This window comes from Anser brachyrhynchus (assembly GCF_964034855.1).
Source record: "Anser brachyrhynchus genome assembly, chromosome: 1".
NCBI lineage: Eukaryota > Metazoa > Chordata > Aves > Anseriformes > Anatidae > Anser > Anser brachyrhynchus.
Genome location: NC_137694.1, coordinates 26,700,950 through 26,718,444, shown reverse-complemented (window position 1 = coordinate 26,718,444; position 17,495 = coordinate 26,700,950). Strand labels below are relative to the sequence as shown.

The 17,495-nt window shown below is 35.0% G+C and overlaps 1 protein-coding gene across 2 annotated transcripts in view; it reads right to left on the bottom strand.

Annotated features, from left to right (window-relative positions):
- Positions 1–17,495, bottom strand: part of CTTNBP2 (cortactin binding protein 2) — an 89,616-nt gene that overhangs the window by 23,260 nt on the left and 48,861 nt on the right. For both annotated transcript variants that reach the window (XM_080579294.1, XM_080579295.1), the window contains exons 5-10: positions 16,845–17,048; positions 11,372–11,471; positions 7,713–7,863; positions 6,311–6,565; positions 3,558–3,675; positions 875–1,150 (exon numbers count right to left, since the gene is read on the bottom strand). In XM_080579294.1, coding sequence (XP_080435420.1) covers positions 875–1,150; positions 3,558–3,675; positions 6,311–6,565; positions 7,713–7,863; positions 11,372–11,471; positions 16,845–17,048 — 1,104 coding nt within the window. The remainder of the gene's footprint in view (positions 1–874; positions 1,151–3,557; positions 3,676–6,310; positions 6,566–7,712; positions 7,864–11,371; positions 11,472–16,844; positions 17,049–17,495) is intronic.

The window sequence follows — 17,495 nt, the reverse complement described above, 5'->3', positions numbered from 1 at the left end:
CAGTCTCATGTACTAAATTATACTATTATTTGATATATGACTGATGATACTGATGTTTTCTGCCAATTAATAGACAAGTTAATAGCTAGATTGTCTTTACATCTTTACAAGTAATACACTACCCTGTAAGTAAAAGAACATAATTTGCATAGTCAAATAGAAATAGATTTATTTTGTTGGTGGTGGTATTTTTTTTTCTTTGGGGAGAGGTGGAGAAGATGATATACATGAATTTTCAGCGTCCTATGCAACTGTTAGTACTACCACATTCTGGTCAATTTTCTCATTATTTTGATTCTTTTAAAATATTTTTATATTATACATTGATAAGTGAAGCTACATAAAACAGGGGTAGTTCTGTTCTACCTAGGCTGATGATTTACATTCTGGATTTACTGTACAGTCTGGGTGTACTGTACAGATGATAGTGTGGGCTTTGGTTTAACTCCTTTTGTTTCACATGTAATACAGATACCTCCTCTGGAGTACTAAACCGAGTAAAGGACTAAATGTCATAGGACCTTATGGTTGGTCCCCAAGATGATGTTAAAGTACCATACACAGTTAAAACAAAAGCATACTTTCATGCCAGCAATGTTCAAAATTTCATACTTAGTATTGGCCTTTCTTAGTCTGACATCTAAAAGATCAAGAAACTTAAGATATTTTTATCTTACTCTACTTCTTTATAGTAATACATAAACAGTGAGTATAAAAATGTTTTATTAAACGAATGTATAGACATGAAAGCACTGATAACATTCAGCAACTGTCACAAGTAACTTTTAGTATATTTTAAACTATGGGATGAAATAAGATTTCACGAATTCAGGAAAACCATTCATTTTTGCTTTTATTACACCAATAATCATACCTAGTTTGACAGATAATATACTGCTTGCACTGAGACCAATGCTGGATTCTGCAGCACTATTATATGACAGGTCTTCTAGGCTCCTCCATCCATCAGAAGCGATTGCTTGGAAATGATTTGTCACTGCCTGATTTACTGCTTTCGAAAAATCATCCCATGATGTCTGTTTGCGGATATTTAAAGCACATATTGTGTTTTCTGTATCAAATTCCTCTGTACCACAATGGGCTGGTTCAATGCCACTGACTGAAATCCTTACAGGTACATTAAGAGCATCTGTTGAAAAACAGAAAAACAAAAATGAGAAAAACTGTAAAACTCAATAAAAATTAAATTATTAAAGACCAGTAACACCTCATATTTAAAAGGAAAGCCATAACATAACTCCTGCTACAGAAGAGCAGATGTAAAAGCAGAGTGCAGGTCACCACCACAAAATCAGAGCAATAATGAAAAATAAATATCAAGGTGTCTATTACAAAAAAATCAGTATTATCATGCTCAAATAATTAGGGGAAAGATGAAATTTACTTAATCTTTGTTTTCCTCTTCATAGACTAATTTATTATAAATTAAGACAGTAGCATGCTTCCTAATATTTCAGTTTATTGTGGTTGTGCACATTTTATTATCAATGCAGAAAGGAATTCATTGGCTCTAGTGCATAACTGGAAAACACAGTTAGTTGGGCCAAATGTCTTTAAATAAAATGTAAGAAAATTAACTTAGAACTGTGTATTTGATTTGCTATTGAATAAACGCTAAGAAAATTTTAAAAGAAGAAAGTAGAAAATTTACATCCACATACAAGAAACATACAATAAAATCAACTTAGTTATTTTGAAGCTTACTCTTTGAAAACTGGAATAAAACTCAAGAGAAGCAGCAATCTGTATAGATTAATCAGATTACTAAAAATGAAAATGAAACTATTTTCAAGCTTACTGCAAAACCAGTACATTTCAGAAATTATTCATGTAATCTAAAATAAGTGCAATGCAAAAAAATGATGTCAGCTTATCCTGGAATCTTGCAATATTATCTTAGTTTTGGTTTTGAGCTCAGAAGCCAAATCTTCAGCTGATACAAACCAATGAGGATTTTCTGACTTCACAAAAGCTCTGATTTAAATACATTAGCCAACCATAGGGAAAAGATCACTCAGGGGCATCCTTCAGATATAGGATTGTGAGAAATGTATCAAAGACTTGCCCTTCTGATGTCTGGACTTCATGGAAATGAGTAATGACTGTAAAAAACAGAGGGGGTTCTCTACAAGGGAACAGCCCCCTAGGATGGAGTTACAGTGTATGCCAAAACTTCAGTGCAGGTGACCTCTACAGAGTAGCTGGCAATCCTGGCCCCCAGTCATTCAGATAGGTCAGTGCACATGTTAAGTGTCCTACATGCATATAACTCCTTACAGTGAAAACCTTACTGGATTGTGAGGAAGGCAGAGGATGGCACATACCCAGTTTACCCCAAATGCAGTCTTGGCTCGGTGAGGTGTACATCCATATCCAACAGCATTATTTCCAAGCATCTACAGATCAGATACTGTGTGTGCATGTGTGGGGGGAGCTAATTATGATTGCGGTGATGTGAACTACAGGCTTAACAAATGAACCATATGGGAAATGCAGCGCAAAGGTTCTGACCTGATAAAAGCAGTTGGATTCATGATAAGCCTGACCAGACTGACAGGAGATTAGGACTGATGAAAATAATACAAGCATCTATTTAGCAGGCTACAGATTCAGCCATTGGAAACTAGCTTCAGTCTGATAAAGAAGTAGACCATAGAGGAGAAGTTTCTATCATAAAGTGAGTTGTGCACCTATGGTAAAATTGTAGGAACCCAGATGTTATAATAGCTGAAGATGAAAATCAAAAACAGCTCAGAGAAAGCTTCTTTAGTTTGTTGATAATCAATGAACTTCACTAATCGCAGACCTACATCCCACAATGCAAACACAAAATAAAGTGAATAAATCAAAGCGTACAAATCTACAAAGCCGGTACTTCTGACTATACAGAAAAATAGAGAAAACAGAAATTGTGAGTGGATGGACTAAGTTGTAACTCAAGAAATACAGGGGTAAGCCAGCTCTACTGAACTTTAAGAAAACTTACAGACAAGGAATTAGACAGGTTCCAAGAAAAGAACAATCTTCTCACAGAAGTTATTCATGTGGGTAAGAAGAAATTGCTTGAAATTTTCTCTAAGACTTGCTTTGAATAATAAACAAACAATCCCTAACACTATAAACAAATGACAATTAAAACTGTGCTTTTAAAGACTAGATGATTGTCTTAGCCTGAGGACATATGACAGCTACCCAACACTCAGTGATTTTTTCTGCAAGAATTTGATTAAAAGATGAGAATGAAGGTCAAAGAAGATAATGGCTTTGGAAAAATTAGCTACTAATATTAAATTCAAAAAATTTTACAAGGATATGGATGCTTGCGTATGTACAATATATACCATCTTTTCAAATGGATCAAAAACATGAAGATATAAATCATGTGACACTCTCCAGCAAAATTTTATCATACGCTTTTGCAAAATTTGGAGAATAGTAACTTGCTGAAGTAAGAAAATTTTGTGGTGACAAATTTTTTTAACCCACAAGTTCTTTACTAAAACAATTTTTATACATTATTGATAGCAATTACTTACTTAAGTTTTCTAGGAGATGTTTACAATCATCAGTAGCAACATCATGCAATGTTCGATTACACTTATCTTTTCTTTCAGCCTCTAGTCCACCATGGCTACAAAGGATTTCTAGACAGTTCTGCAAAGGTAAGAGCTGTATTATTTAATTGTCCATTTGCTGCATTGCAGAGTTCTACCAATATGTAATTAAGACTCCTAACTGAAATTCACATACATGCATTTCCAAAGATCAGCTACAGAAATTCTATATATGAGTGTCCAAGCAATATTCCTCACTGAGCTGAAAACAAGGTGTAAAAATATTTTATACACCAGTCTTGAAAGTCTCAAACGAAGATTTTGAAAAAGCAGAACATAACATAACCAGGCTTCTACAGTCTTCAAGCATCAAGTGCTGATCCATTGAAATGAGCAGTTCTTAACATCTGGCCACTAGTTAAGATATTCACATAAGGCAACAGAAGCCCTACATCACAATACAATACAACAGAGACATTTCAATACATCCTGTTTTGAAAATCTGTTCCTTGATGTTCAAGCAATACTAAAAAGGCAATTCTAAAGCTTAATAAAGACTAAATCAGGAAACTATTCAAACGAATCCATAGAACCAGTTTTCACTTTCCATTTCAGCAAGTATAAGATTCCATCATGCCTGACATCTTACTGGTACACAGCAAAAGAAAAACAATCTTTTAAAATCACCTTGCAAGCCTCTCCTTTGGCAGATAAACCCAAATTTCTCCAGGCATAGTAGCGATGCAGTGAAATAATAACAATGCATTTATACTAAACTCAGAGCACAAACATTTTGTAGATCATACAGTGTCGATACCAACAGCATGATTGCCATTTAAACTTTGAAGACTGAATATATATATACATATATATATATACAGACACACACACACACACATATATATATATATAGAGGGGGAGAGAGAGAGAGAGAGAGGGGGGCACGGTTGACAAAAGCAAAAAATCATTACAGTTCATTAGAAACGAGCTACAAGCAGATAAATTTTAATTGGTACAATCATACTGTAACCAAAAAAATCAATTATATGGGCGTTTCGAAACTAGGAAAAAAAAGTGCTCACAAAACTACATTTCAAATTTTGATTTGAAATCAGTGGTCAGAAGACCGATTAATTCCTGATTTTTAATGATCACCCATTCAACAACATTAGAGGTGGCCTGCATGAAAGCATTGTCATCTTCAGACATGCCTTCAAGGATATATCCTAATCAAAAAATACGCCATTGCTAATGATACTAATTCTTATTATATTGTTAAACTCTGAATCTAATTGTAGCAGAGAAACAAATCTCAAAAATACAGAGAAGCAGCTTATAAATGTTCCAATCGTTCCAAGTTTGGCTTTTGTTACCTGTTTTTGTATCTGCTGTTACAGAAAGAAATCTGTCAGCACATATGATACTCTGACACATTTCAGTCATTTAAGCCCTAGCTTCCCATGAGATAGATTTTACTATATAGCAGTTCCAGCACTTGCCAAACATTTCAAAAATTAATTAGCTCACTAAATTCTCCATAAAAAAAATAAACAGGAGGAAGAAAAACAAAACAAAACAAAACAAAACCATCCTGTATATTCTCATCAGGTTTGTAAGTTAAGTGTTTCTCAAATGAATGTAATAAGTGGCAGATAGCAGAATGGGGAGGATTGAACTGTGAGGCTAAAAGTAGGAAGTAAGAAGGGAAAAAAAAGAGGTGGGAAAGAACAAAAAATGAAGCTTATTTCCTCAGCAGAATAAGAAGTTTTGTTGACCTGCAGAGCAGCAACAAGCAGCTGATTTACAATAATTCACCTGTGAATGTCTTACGCCTAACAATCTTGAACTGCTGTGCAAGTGCCAGAACTGTTTACATGCAACTATCATGTAGTGTCATGAAGGACACAGCAGAGGCAGTACAGATAAAGGATTAGAGAACAGAGATGAATTGTTAATAGTACTTAAAAGATGTATTAAGCATTCTTTAGCTTCTCAATAGCCCAAACATTTTTCTTGAGTCAAAAAATGCATTTAACAAAATAAATAAACATATCTTAATATACTAACTCTCAAATCTGTGGCTATTATGAATTTTTCATAGCAAATTTATTAGGAAAAAAGCAAATATAATGGCAGATATTGAATTAGGCATGCAATCACAAGATACTTTTTGAAATATTGCACTGCATTATCCTAATTCACTCTGTTCTGTGTTTAGTAATTGTTCTTTATTTTCTCCTTGGGTAAAAGTGTCACAGTAAGATCTGACTGACAGCTGTCATATAAATAAATCAATCTTCTCAATAGTCAAGAACACTATTCCGTGTCCAGAAACGTTCCTGTGTGTAATCAGTTAAACCTGTCAGATGTCTCCATATTATCAGTTTTCCTGCCCCCAAGCTTATTATCTGCCTGATAAAAAGGCTGCCCAAAATAAGTAATTAAATAATGTATTATTGCACAGATGTGATTAATATTTCTTTTCCTGCAGGGAAATTGTTTGTAGTTAAACTGTCCCTAACTGCAACTGTAAACTATATCCATTTAACATCTTTGTTAAATACATGTCACCCAATAACCTGGCATTTACGGTGGGATTCACTTCAGCTTAACTTTGAAAGTCTGAATCTCAGGTATTCATGTTTCAAAGTGAAATTCAAAGTATTCAAAGTGAAAAAAGGATTTATCTTGCCTAAATTCTAGCACATTACTGTAACTTGTTCACATAGACTGACCTTAAAGCCTTTTGATGCTGCTATGTGAGCAGCAGTCCAACCCTCTTTGTCAGCATGGTTGATGAGGTCTGCAGAAACAACAGGTTTTCCTCTACTGCTACAGCCATCTTCTGTCTTCTCCAAATCAAAGTAGTCTGAATTAGGCTCTATATCAGGTAAAGAGTTCTCATTGTTTGGCTCTCCATAGTACATCAGGAGCTTGAGACTGTCAACATTACCAGAATCCACTGCTGCGTGAATGGGTGACCAGCCATCCTGAAGAAACAAAAGCAAAAAGCACACTCCCACCAAACACATAGGAAAATGTCTGCAGAACTCATATCAGCAATGAATCTGAATGGAATGCTCCGTTTGGAAATTGACAAGATAGGCAAGAGTGACAACATAATCTTTGGGGAATATGGAGTTACTTGTATATGTTTGAGGTGTAGGAATGAGAGGGAAGGAAATGTAGCACACTAAGTTTACAGTTTTCTACAAGGACAGGGCAATGGATGGAGACTTCAAGGCATTTAGAACAGTGTAAGTAATAAAGGACTGTACTTGCTGCTAGAAGATTGCTTCCTTACTACGTATCAAATTAACATGACTAATGTTCAATAATCTGTATCATATTGCATTAATCAATTTACCAGATATTTTCACGTGTTTGACATCACAACTTTCTCTCATCTCAAGTAAAAAAATACTTACTTTTGAAACCCATCATAAATGAATCCAAAAAATCCCCTATATGCTTAGCAAAATGTACTGTGAAGCTAACACTCTTTTCTGTTTCTGGACAGCCTACACCCCACATTTACTGTCATGCTTACTTCAAAATCTTCAGGAAAAAAAATCAGGAAACTACCTGAAAAGAGCGGTACCCAGATAGTAGCTAGATGTTAATTTTGAGACAGTCCTCCTCCTTTTTTCCTGCATGCTTGATTTCTTTTTTGCCATATTCTGTCATTTGTGATATGAGACATTACAATACTGGCTAGCAAATCTGGGGGGTGGGGTGGGGGTGGTGTCCCTCAAAGACAACAACACCTCATAACATAAAAGGTGGAAAAAACATCTTTATCTCCACCTTTCCACCTTAAAATAATTCAAAACAGAAGAGTCCTGTTTTGCATGTCTCGTGCTGAAGAATAGTCTGTAGAGCAAATTGCAGACAGAATCTGAAGTATGTAAAATGATATGGAAGTCATGTACCTCAGGAGATTTTAGACAAAACACACAGCTTAACAAAAAAAAGAAAGTAGGATGAAAAGAAAATAATACTAATTTCAAATGACATGACATATTCCAGCTTTAAAGAAAACTTTAAATAAATACTTCAATGTAAATATTTCCTCGGTGTTTGTAATTATTCAGGATTATACAATGTATTTTAACTTTAAAAACTACTTTCACTTACACTGGTTTTTACTGTTCGATCTGCTCCTCCTTTCAACAAGAGCTTAATACAATCATTATTTCCATTTTTACAAGCCAGGTACAAAGGTGTCTGTCCTCTTTCAGCAGCATGGTTAATATCAGCCTGATACATAATTAATAATTCTGCACACCTACAGCAAACAATAAGTTAGTACAATTATCCCATATTTGACATTCAAAAACTTTAAAACTTACAATATTTAAATATCTTTTTTTTTTCTTTTGGGGGGGGGGTAAAGTACTGATTGTAGAGATACAGATCAACCCATGATTTTATTCATCATATGTACATATGTATATAATTTTATACTAATGTACAATAAAGATGGAAAATCAAGTTACTTTAAACCCATAAATCTTAAACTAATGTAGATGTATTTATTGTTATTATATAAATGTTATTTAAAACAATTTCACAAGGCAAATAAAAAACTTTATGACAGCTGAGCAATAAAGTAGCATTTCTTTTGTGACTACTGATGTTTAAAATAGTTTCAAGAAGAAAACAAACAAAACACAGCAACTCCCATTCCTCTTATCAAATTACTGGGAGCTTTGTTTGTTGGTTGCACTAGCTTTAGAAACCAGCAAATGAGAAGCAAACTGGAAGGGACAGCAAAAGGGGCAGGATGGTTTGGGGTGTGTTGGCAGCAGCTACTGGAGCAGGGAGGACAGAAGAGGAGGTGCAGTGCTGAGGAGAACTTGAGACTCATTAGGGGCCTGAGTTTGGATCCGAGATCCTGTACTTCCTCATGACCTTGTAGCAGTAAGTCCAGTTCTCTTCCTGATTCTTATAACAGGGTTGTCCCCTTTTCCCTTTCCAAACCCAGGTTTTCAGCAACTCTGAAGACTTTACAAAAATCTTAATTCTCTCCTGTTCCCTCTGCAGTTCAAAAAGGTTTTAATGTAAGATAACTCCCCATCTCCCTTGTTCGGTATTTATCAGTCTATAAAAATAAAAGGATAGCAACATTGAAGCCTGAGAGCAACTAACGCGATGCCATATAACTAAAGGTAAGGAGACCATACTAGAGTAAACAGGATGACAAAATATCTTAAACAATATTATATATATATATATATATATAATATTACATATACATGAGAATGTAAGAAATTACAAAGGAAAAAACAGAAGCACTTAGAAAAACCTACTCTTAGTAAGGGTTTTATTTAGTCAGAAATAAGGACTTTTTTTTTACTGCAGTGTGAATGATTAAGCTGCACTTTCTGAAAATGTTCAAATAAACTGAAAGAAAACAAAATTGATGTTCTACTTTATCATATGTTGAACATGCACCCTAACCATACCATCACAAAGAAATTGTGTTAAAATTGGCTCATAGCAAGACACCTCCATAAAGCACCTGCAGATTGAGTTTTGAGTCTGCTGTGTCAGAAATACCTGTACTGTCATTTTGCATTGTATTCAAGCTGTTGTACTGTATGATGCTAGCAGGTTCTTAAAAATCTAGCAGTTCTAATTCTCTGACACTTCAAGGAAGACTGTCTAATTGCAGGTTCATAAATAACAGCTTCAAGAAGACGTTGTTGAATATCCTACAGTGTTCCCTGGGGGACTAGATGACTCTGGAAATGCTACGCTCACTTTTTACGTTAAGAGCAGTTGAGGTCAGCTTGGTTTGGACCATATGGGAAATGATTTTCAAAGTTTTACTTGAGAGCATTTTCTGAATTACCAAACAACCCCAAAGAGCTGTCAATTTTTTTCCTGAGTCCGTAACTATGGCTGGAACAACAATATCGTCCCAGTTCACGAGTGACATGTCTGTCACAGGGGACTGGCTAGCAAATCTACCACAGACAAATAGTGTGTAATTGATAGTAGTTTATTGTTGTCAATAACCCCAGATTCTTACTGCTGCAGAAACACAAGTACCACCGACTATGCAACAGAACACTCGAATGAAAACAAACTACAACACTGCCCCAGATTTTGCCTATTACAGACTTTTGCTGAGCCAGAAATTTCAAGTGATCAACAAATAAAAACAGCTAGAAGCATTTGCAGTCTCTCTGATATTTTCATCTGGCCCTGTTATTATTCTACACTCACTTTTACGATTTGGTTCATGTTTAATATCTAAGAAAGTCAAAGGAAGAAAAGCGTTTCGGGATTTCATGCTACATAATAAGTCTAAGAGAAAAAGAATATGAAGTCTGAAGTATCATAACAGCAGACAATATAAAGCAAAGTGTGAGGCTAAGTCATAAATAAACAGCTTCCTATTGAAACAAACCAAAAAATCTAAGATATTTATTTTAGTGAGAGAAAATAAGTTGTACCTTTGGTTCATCTTATCAAATCACATACATGTTTTACAGATTCTATGTAAAACACTGAAACTTTTCATTAGATATGTATTTTTGTGCTCAAAACACCTACTGGGGTGTTTCTGCTTTAAAGACTTCCAGCAAAAGGTATTCCTTAGTTGATAAGCTTGAAGTTCTCTAACAAGTGGCAACAATCTCTGATATTCCTTATACACCCATGGAAGATCATAAGAAAGGATAGGGACAACCTAGTGGGACAAGGCCTATCACAGTGTAACAACACTAAGACTTTGACTCCTGTATGCTATTGTATCACAGAAAAAAACAAATGTTAAAATCTGAAACTAAAAAAAAAATAAAATCAAAAACTGAAGATAAACAAAACCAAACATATATAAAACAAATGTAACATCTGTAATAAAGACCCCTACTCATACTGATGTACTTGATACAGTTGCATCTTTGCATCTGTAAAATAGCTTTATTCTGGATAAGGGTGCTCTGGAAGATGTTATCTAATAGCTGCTTCCAACTTTCAGTTCTATTTCCTATGATTCCATGATACACAGTAAAGCTGCAAAAAAGAAACACGGGGTTAGCTTTCAGCTCCTCCACTTAAAGAAAAGGGAGGAAAAAAAATCATCTGGATGAATTGTTGTGTACTGGTTCTCAATATAAAGAGATGACAGAATTCTCAAACCACGCTGTCATAAAACACCAATCTTTCTAAAACAGTAGCTTCAAAGATAAAAGGAAATTACTGTATGTTCTTAGAAATATTCTTTGACTCATACATAATTTTCTGTTTTTCAAAATTACTGATACAAAAACTTAGACATTAAAAAAACTCTTTTGGTTGTTTAAAGTATTTGATTCCACCACTTATAAGAAAACTTAGATAAATGTTCTTTTGTCTCTGTATATGATACATCACATTTCTCTATGCTTCAAAAATTTAATGCACAAATAATTTCTTTCCTTCTTCCTCTGTTAAACCTGTATTATGGCTGAGAACATGAAGAAAATTAAGAAATCCAAAGGTATGACTACCATGTAGACCAGCATCACATTGTGGTTACTAAGACTACACATGTTCAACAACCTTGAGAGCTGCAACTGGAAACAAAAAAATGGGTAAATATTGAAAACAGAACAGTATATGAATATGAATTTGAGTGGTTGCTTTCAGTAAATGATATTTAAATGCACTTACAGTTAAGAATGCAATAGTAGTGACAGTTAAGAATGCAATAGTAGTGCAATGTAAGGAAAGTATATAAAGTAATGTAAACAGAATACAAAGAGAGTAATAGCTGATGAGAAAAATATTAAGACTTCACTTACTTGACATGTCCCTGAGCAACTGCTGAACACAAGGGTGTAAAGCCATTTTTATCAGCAGCATCAACTTGTGCTTCTGCAGTCAGCAGCAATCTCACACAATCTACAAATTGATAATAAACATAGACTGATGCAACAAAAACAAGTGGTTAAAACTACCAGAAAATGAAACCTGCTCAAGGAGCATCATCTTGGAGCAATAGCTGCCAGCCTTTATGACTATACGCCACACATCATAGCAAACCAAAGTAGAAGCTCAGGAAAGAATTTGCAGGAGAGAGATGAGGAGAATTGCTCCCTCGGGGCACCACCGCTCTACTGCAAAAAGGGCCTGGATTGGATTCTACTGAGATCCAAAAACATGCCCATTAATGGCAACTCCCATTGTTAGTGTTAGCTAAATTTAGGTATTTCTGAAGCTGGAAATTTGAATTAACCAGCAGCCCCCAATGGCAGCACAGTCCCACTGACAGCCATGTGACAAGTCCCCAAAATGACAGCCACAGTGGAAATGCTCACAAATTGCACAGAACTCAAACAGCAGGCTGGCCAACCTTCTTTTAGGACACTTTGACATGGGATTGCAATGACTAATAAGATCACAAAAGCAAAGAAAAAACAAAACTTTTCCTATTCAGATGTTTCCAGAATAACATGGTACAAATAATAGCAGCCTGACTCCACCAAGCTAAATTAAATTAAGACAATTAATTACATAGTAATTATACTGATGTTCATACATATGTTGGAATATCATTTAATTCAATAAAGCTTGAAGAAAACACTAAATCTCCACTATATTCTTAAAATTGTTTCTACACCAAGATAAAACAAATCTTTTGTAGCTAAAACTACTACCTTGAAAATAAGCTCAGCTTGAACACCAGTTATAAACTGCTGGCCCAGTTTCTGAGCAAGCTTAATGCATCCTGTTACAGCACTGAGTAAGATCCTGGACCAAGCTGTAATAGTAAAGTTCATCTCTAGACACCAGAAAAATACCTTTAGAATTATTTAGAAATCTGACTGAAACATTTCTGAATGTTTTCACTGCTGTCACAAATATTAATGGCAGATGTTGTGGAGCTGATTAAATAAATAATTTAAAATTAAGAAGTAAGATTCTAAAACACTGAAAATCATTATATCGCAAATTAAGATTCTTAAATACATAATCTGATTTGAAATGGCACCTCTTTTTTAAAGTTGTTTGTCAAGATAAACTACCTAATTTAACCTGTAGTATTTTTAAGTCATGAAGAAGCTCTCCGTCAACTAAATTTAACTAGTATTTCCACATGTAATACAATACTAATTAAAAGCAAATTATATTTTCAATCACTTTGCAACAGGAAAAAATACTTTAACGTTGACATCATTTTTACCTCTTTCCAATGTCAATCCCAGTCTTACATTGAAAAGGATTCCTGCTTGCTATCCTAAAATACTTCTAAAGTTTTTGAAGGATAATGATTTTTTTTTTCTTCTAGCAGTTTCAAGTATTTGGCAAGAATACTCTTTAGTTTCTTCACAAAGCATACGTTAGCCATGCAAAAGCAACGAAGAACGCACAGAACAAGACCACCTTTCCAGAAAGGTACAGTTAACTCACAATTATTGATTGGCAGATCATTCAGGTAGTAGCTTATCTATGTGAAAATAGTGTTTCTGATGAAGATCACTGAAATGAGCTCTTTATTCTCCAGGCCAGGTGCAAGCATGAGGAAGCATAGCTACTTTCATAAGGCATACCATGTGAGCTAGCAAGGTCTACACAACCTGTTCTGGTAGCACATCACATAAAAGAGCAATAATCTCCAAGAAGCCTGCATCCTCTGGATGGATTTTAATTGGGATTTGGATGAGAATAATTGAGGTCAATCCAGACTCATTAACTCCAGTTCACTGCTGTCTGCCATAGAAGTAATCAGCAGCGGGGAGGACTGGGCAGAAGGGCAGGTACAAGACAGACACTGATGTCATCATTTATTAAAGGTTTTGGTCAAAATAAAACGTGGAAGTTCATTAGCAAACACCTGGAGACTTTACTGCTCTCCGTCAAAGCGGGGTAGTCAGTTCCTCCAGAGTGCTGGCAAACACCATGCAGATATATCCAGTGGCTTGGCAGAGCTGACTTCATGTAGCTTTATGTCTTTGCATCTCACCCCATTCTACTTCCCAAACCGTTCCAGTTTTTCCTATCAATGATGGTGCCACAGCATCCAAATACTCATGGTAGAGGAAAATTGATTATACCAAAAAAGCATGTGATTAGCACATAGCTGAGTCCAAAGGATATTATTATTGGATAATATTATTATTTTCTTTACATCTCTGTTTCAGGAACTCTTACTGCTTAATTCTCTCTTTCTGAGCCACCTCGTGAGTGGCAGAGAATGGTCAGGATTGCCACCACTGGTCAGGTATGCACATGCATGGGGCTTTGGGCGACCAGATCTATGGCAAGGGAGTTGGGACTGGATGATCTTTAAGTCCCTTCCAGTACAAACCATTCTATGCATCAGCCACGTGAACTGTTGTGCATGTTATCAAACACATAATAGATTCAAGCGGCTCCTGTTTTGTTAATGGATCAAACCGAGATGGCCTGACAAACAATCTGTTCAGCTCTCCCAATTTAGTGGTTAAATCATAACAACAGTTTCCTAGTGCCCATTCAAACAGAAATAAAGTACTTAGTGTATATTTTTAGGGTGAAGTTTTTTCTCTCAGATCCATGGAACTGAGGACAGTGTGTGTGCACAGAAACAAAGAAGCTGCTATGAGCTTCATGTTCTGGAAAAAAAAACCCAAGCTGCAGCTCTCAAAGGGCAACTGTTTCTGAACAGGAAGGCTATCCTTTTTGCAAACAGAACAGATTAGGAAAGAATATTTGAGTGTTCTCTTATCTTGTATAGCTGTCATTTTTCTCTATAGACTGAGCTGCAAGCATACAACAGCTGCTGCCACAGTCTTGGTTACAATATGCTCTACCTTTATTTAGATATCTACAGATCTTAAATACTATATGTCTTCACTGAAAGCATGTGGAGATCATTTGCATTCCACTCCTCCCAGACTCTGCAAGATGGTGGTTGTTTCTGAAGGAAGGTACTCACTACACTGGCCCCTAACAAGTCTAGAGCTACTCTTTTCTTCTGGTCAAGTACTTCCCAGGAGAAAGAAAAAAATCTGGTTAGTTGACTTAGAGAAAACAAGGGGTCCCTAAAATCGCTGTATCTATTTAGTCACTAACTCCAGGTTGAATGTATTCCCAATAAATCATATCATGGTGTTCTCACCCTCCAGGTTAAGCGTATGTGTTAAGTCTTCCACAGAAAGAAAGAAAGAAAGAAATCAGTCAAAAGACAGTAACTTACCATTGACAATCCTACTTAATATAATGAAAAACTTTGTAAAATTAGTATGGTTTTATCCTTTTAAAAACTACATCAGTGTCACTTCTTTCCATCTTTTTAGTTAAGAAAGCTAGTAACAAAGACTTTTTAAAGTATGAGATTTATCCCTATAATTCCTTTCTTAAATCTGCATGTTTTTACATAGCATTATTCTTAAAAGACTGCATTTTGAAGAGCTGCATCTATCCATGCACTTGGGAACAAACTGCAAGTAACAAACAGAAGATTACATATTAATCACAAAAACCTTTCTCCAAAAATACTATAAATCTAATTGTTTGCATCACTCTCAATTTTCACATAATATATTAAGAAGACATCAGTGTTGCTGCTGTGTGATTCTCTCATTCAAGAACTCATACAATCCACTTAGTCACTAAGATCCGATTTGTAAAACAAAGTATTATTCACATCCTGTCAACTGTAAATAGAAGTGCAACACTAAAACTATAGTTATATATATACATATATTTTTTATCTTAAAAAGTAAAAGGTACCAAACAGCTACAGGATGCATATGTGTATGCTTGTTTGTATTGTTTTGTCTTCATGCTTCTCCAAGTGCCTATTATTTGAAAATTTGACAAGAAAACAAGAAATCAAGTTGCCTTTGCTGTCAGTAAGAGCTGCTTAGTAATTGTAACTGCAAATCAGGGCATTTGCTTGGAAATATATTAGGAATACAAGATGAGAGAAGAAGAATTGGGGCAAGCACTGTCATCCACAAACACCACCAATGGACTTAAATCTAGGAAAATCTACAGAACATCCATTCAGTAAGAGGAAAAAAAAATTCCCCACTGTATAATAAATGTGGACCCTTAATACTGAAGACAAAAAGTTGCAAGAAATACTAAGTGCCAAAGGAAGTAGATAAAATAAAGGACTTTTGCAATAGTATAAGGGTCATTGCAACAGCAAAGAATCTGTCAGATGAAAAGGCCCAGATGTTACTAGGAGATAAATCATAGCACCTAGCAAAGAAAGACAAAATACATTCTGAACAAAGGGAAAATTCCTCCTATCCTCATGCCTGGTAGCAAAATTAACCCTGAATTTATCAGAAAACCATATACCATTTGCCTAGCTATGGATTTTGGAACCTAGCTTTACACTCTGATTTTAAAAATACTTCAGAAAAAAAAGGAATATTTTTCTCCAAATACTATTTTAATAAGTGAATCAGGGATTATGTCACTAACAGATACGTTGTTAGATAAAATAACAAAGTAGTCTTGAATGCAGTGGCTTTTAAGGCACTACATTCCACCTTTTCTTGTAAAAAATAATCCCGATTTCACTAAAATTTAGAGAAATTTAGAGAAAGTTGCTGTTCAAAAGCCTTTGTTAATGGTGTAAAAATCGTTGCTTGGACTTTGTATCAACAAAATTAGTATCTTTTACTATATAATTTTAAATCATTTTATTAAGGTACCTAAAAAATATGAAGACTGGCTGTTGGAAGGTTCAGAGATGCTACCTCCTCAAGACTAAGGGCTGAAAAAGTGGAGAAAAGAAAAAGAAAATTGTTAACTACCTCAGTAGAATGTAGGGAATGAACTGAGGCTATTTCATCTAGTTCAAAAATAAAGACAGTTAATTTTAATGATTTCCCAAGTAACACACTACTCTGAAAACATCTTCCATCATTTTCAATGCTGCTGCAGAAAGAGTGGTGATGACATATTCTGCCTTGCTTACTGTAAAGCAAAGTTTGTTCTTTCAAGTTTTTGCCTTTGTTACAAAAAAAAAAATAATCAAATTTGTCAAAGAACTTGGTGTGAAGATACCTGGTGGCTTTTTATAGGAAGGGAGTGGAGAATTAGAATGGATGTTCGTGCAGAACTTTACCACAAGCAAGAATGCCTTTCTGTGTTCCAATTTTTTTTTCTAGAAGTTTTGCTTATATTATATGCTATACTATGACTTTTGTCATGTAAACTATATATCTCAGTTTCAATTTCATTTTTAAAAAAGTGCATTTGATTAATTTAATATTAAAAGCTAATGAAGTAAGACTTCACATGAATGTTGTAAAAAAACCTGGAATCACTTACCTGTATGTCCATTCGTAGCAGCAGAATACAAGGCAGAATAGCCATCTTCACAAGAGTAATTAATGTCCAGTCCTTCTTCATTAAGCAGCATTGATAATAAAGTGACATTTCCCTGGGCAGCAGCTTGGTGAAGAAGGGTGGGCCTGCCACCCAGGGGGACAGGACCACCACTTGTTAACAAAGGGGTTAGGGAGGAAGACCAGCCTGTGAGTTAAAGCAACAGAAGTTAGAAGGAAGTCACATAAATAAATAAAGCTTTGCATTTTCTGTGCTCTTTCAAAAATTAAGAAGGATTTTCAAAATGACAGAATTCGTTAGTTTAGCACAAGTTATGTGACAATGCTTTATCTGCAAGAACATAATCTGAAGAATGAAAACTTTGTACAGGGGTGACAAGCTGTTAATGCAAACAAATAAGATTTCAACAGGTTAATGTAAAACTTGTTATAAATTGTAGTAGTGGCTGGATGTCTGACAAAAATCAAAATTTATATTAATAAAATTCAGAAACTACTGAAAGTTTTCTATAAGTTTTAATTAGATATCCTGGGAAGGCTTTTTTTTTTTTTTTAAAGTATCTAAGGAAAGATTTCCAAAACAAAATGTGCTTATTTTTATGTGAAAATTTGTTATTCCTTACAGTCTTAGCCC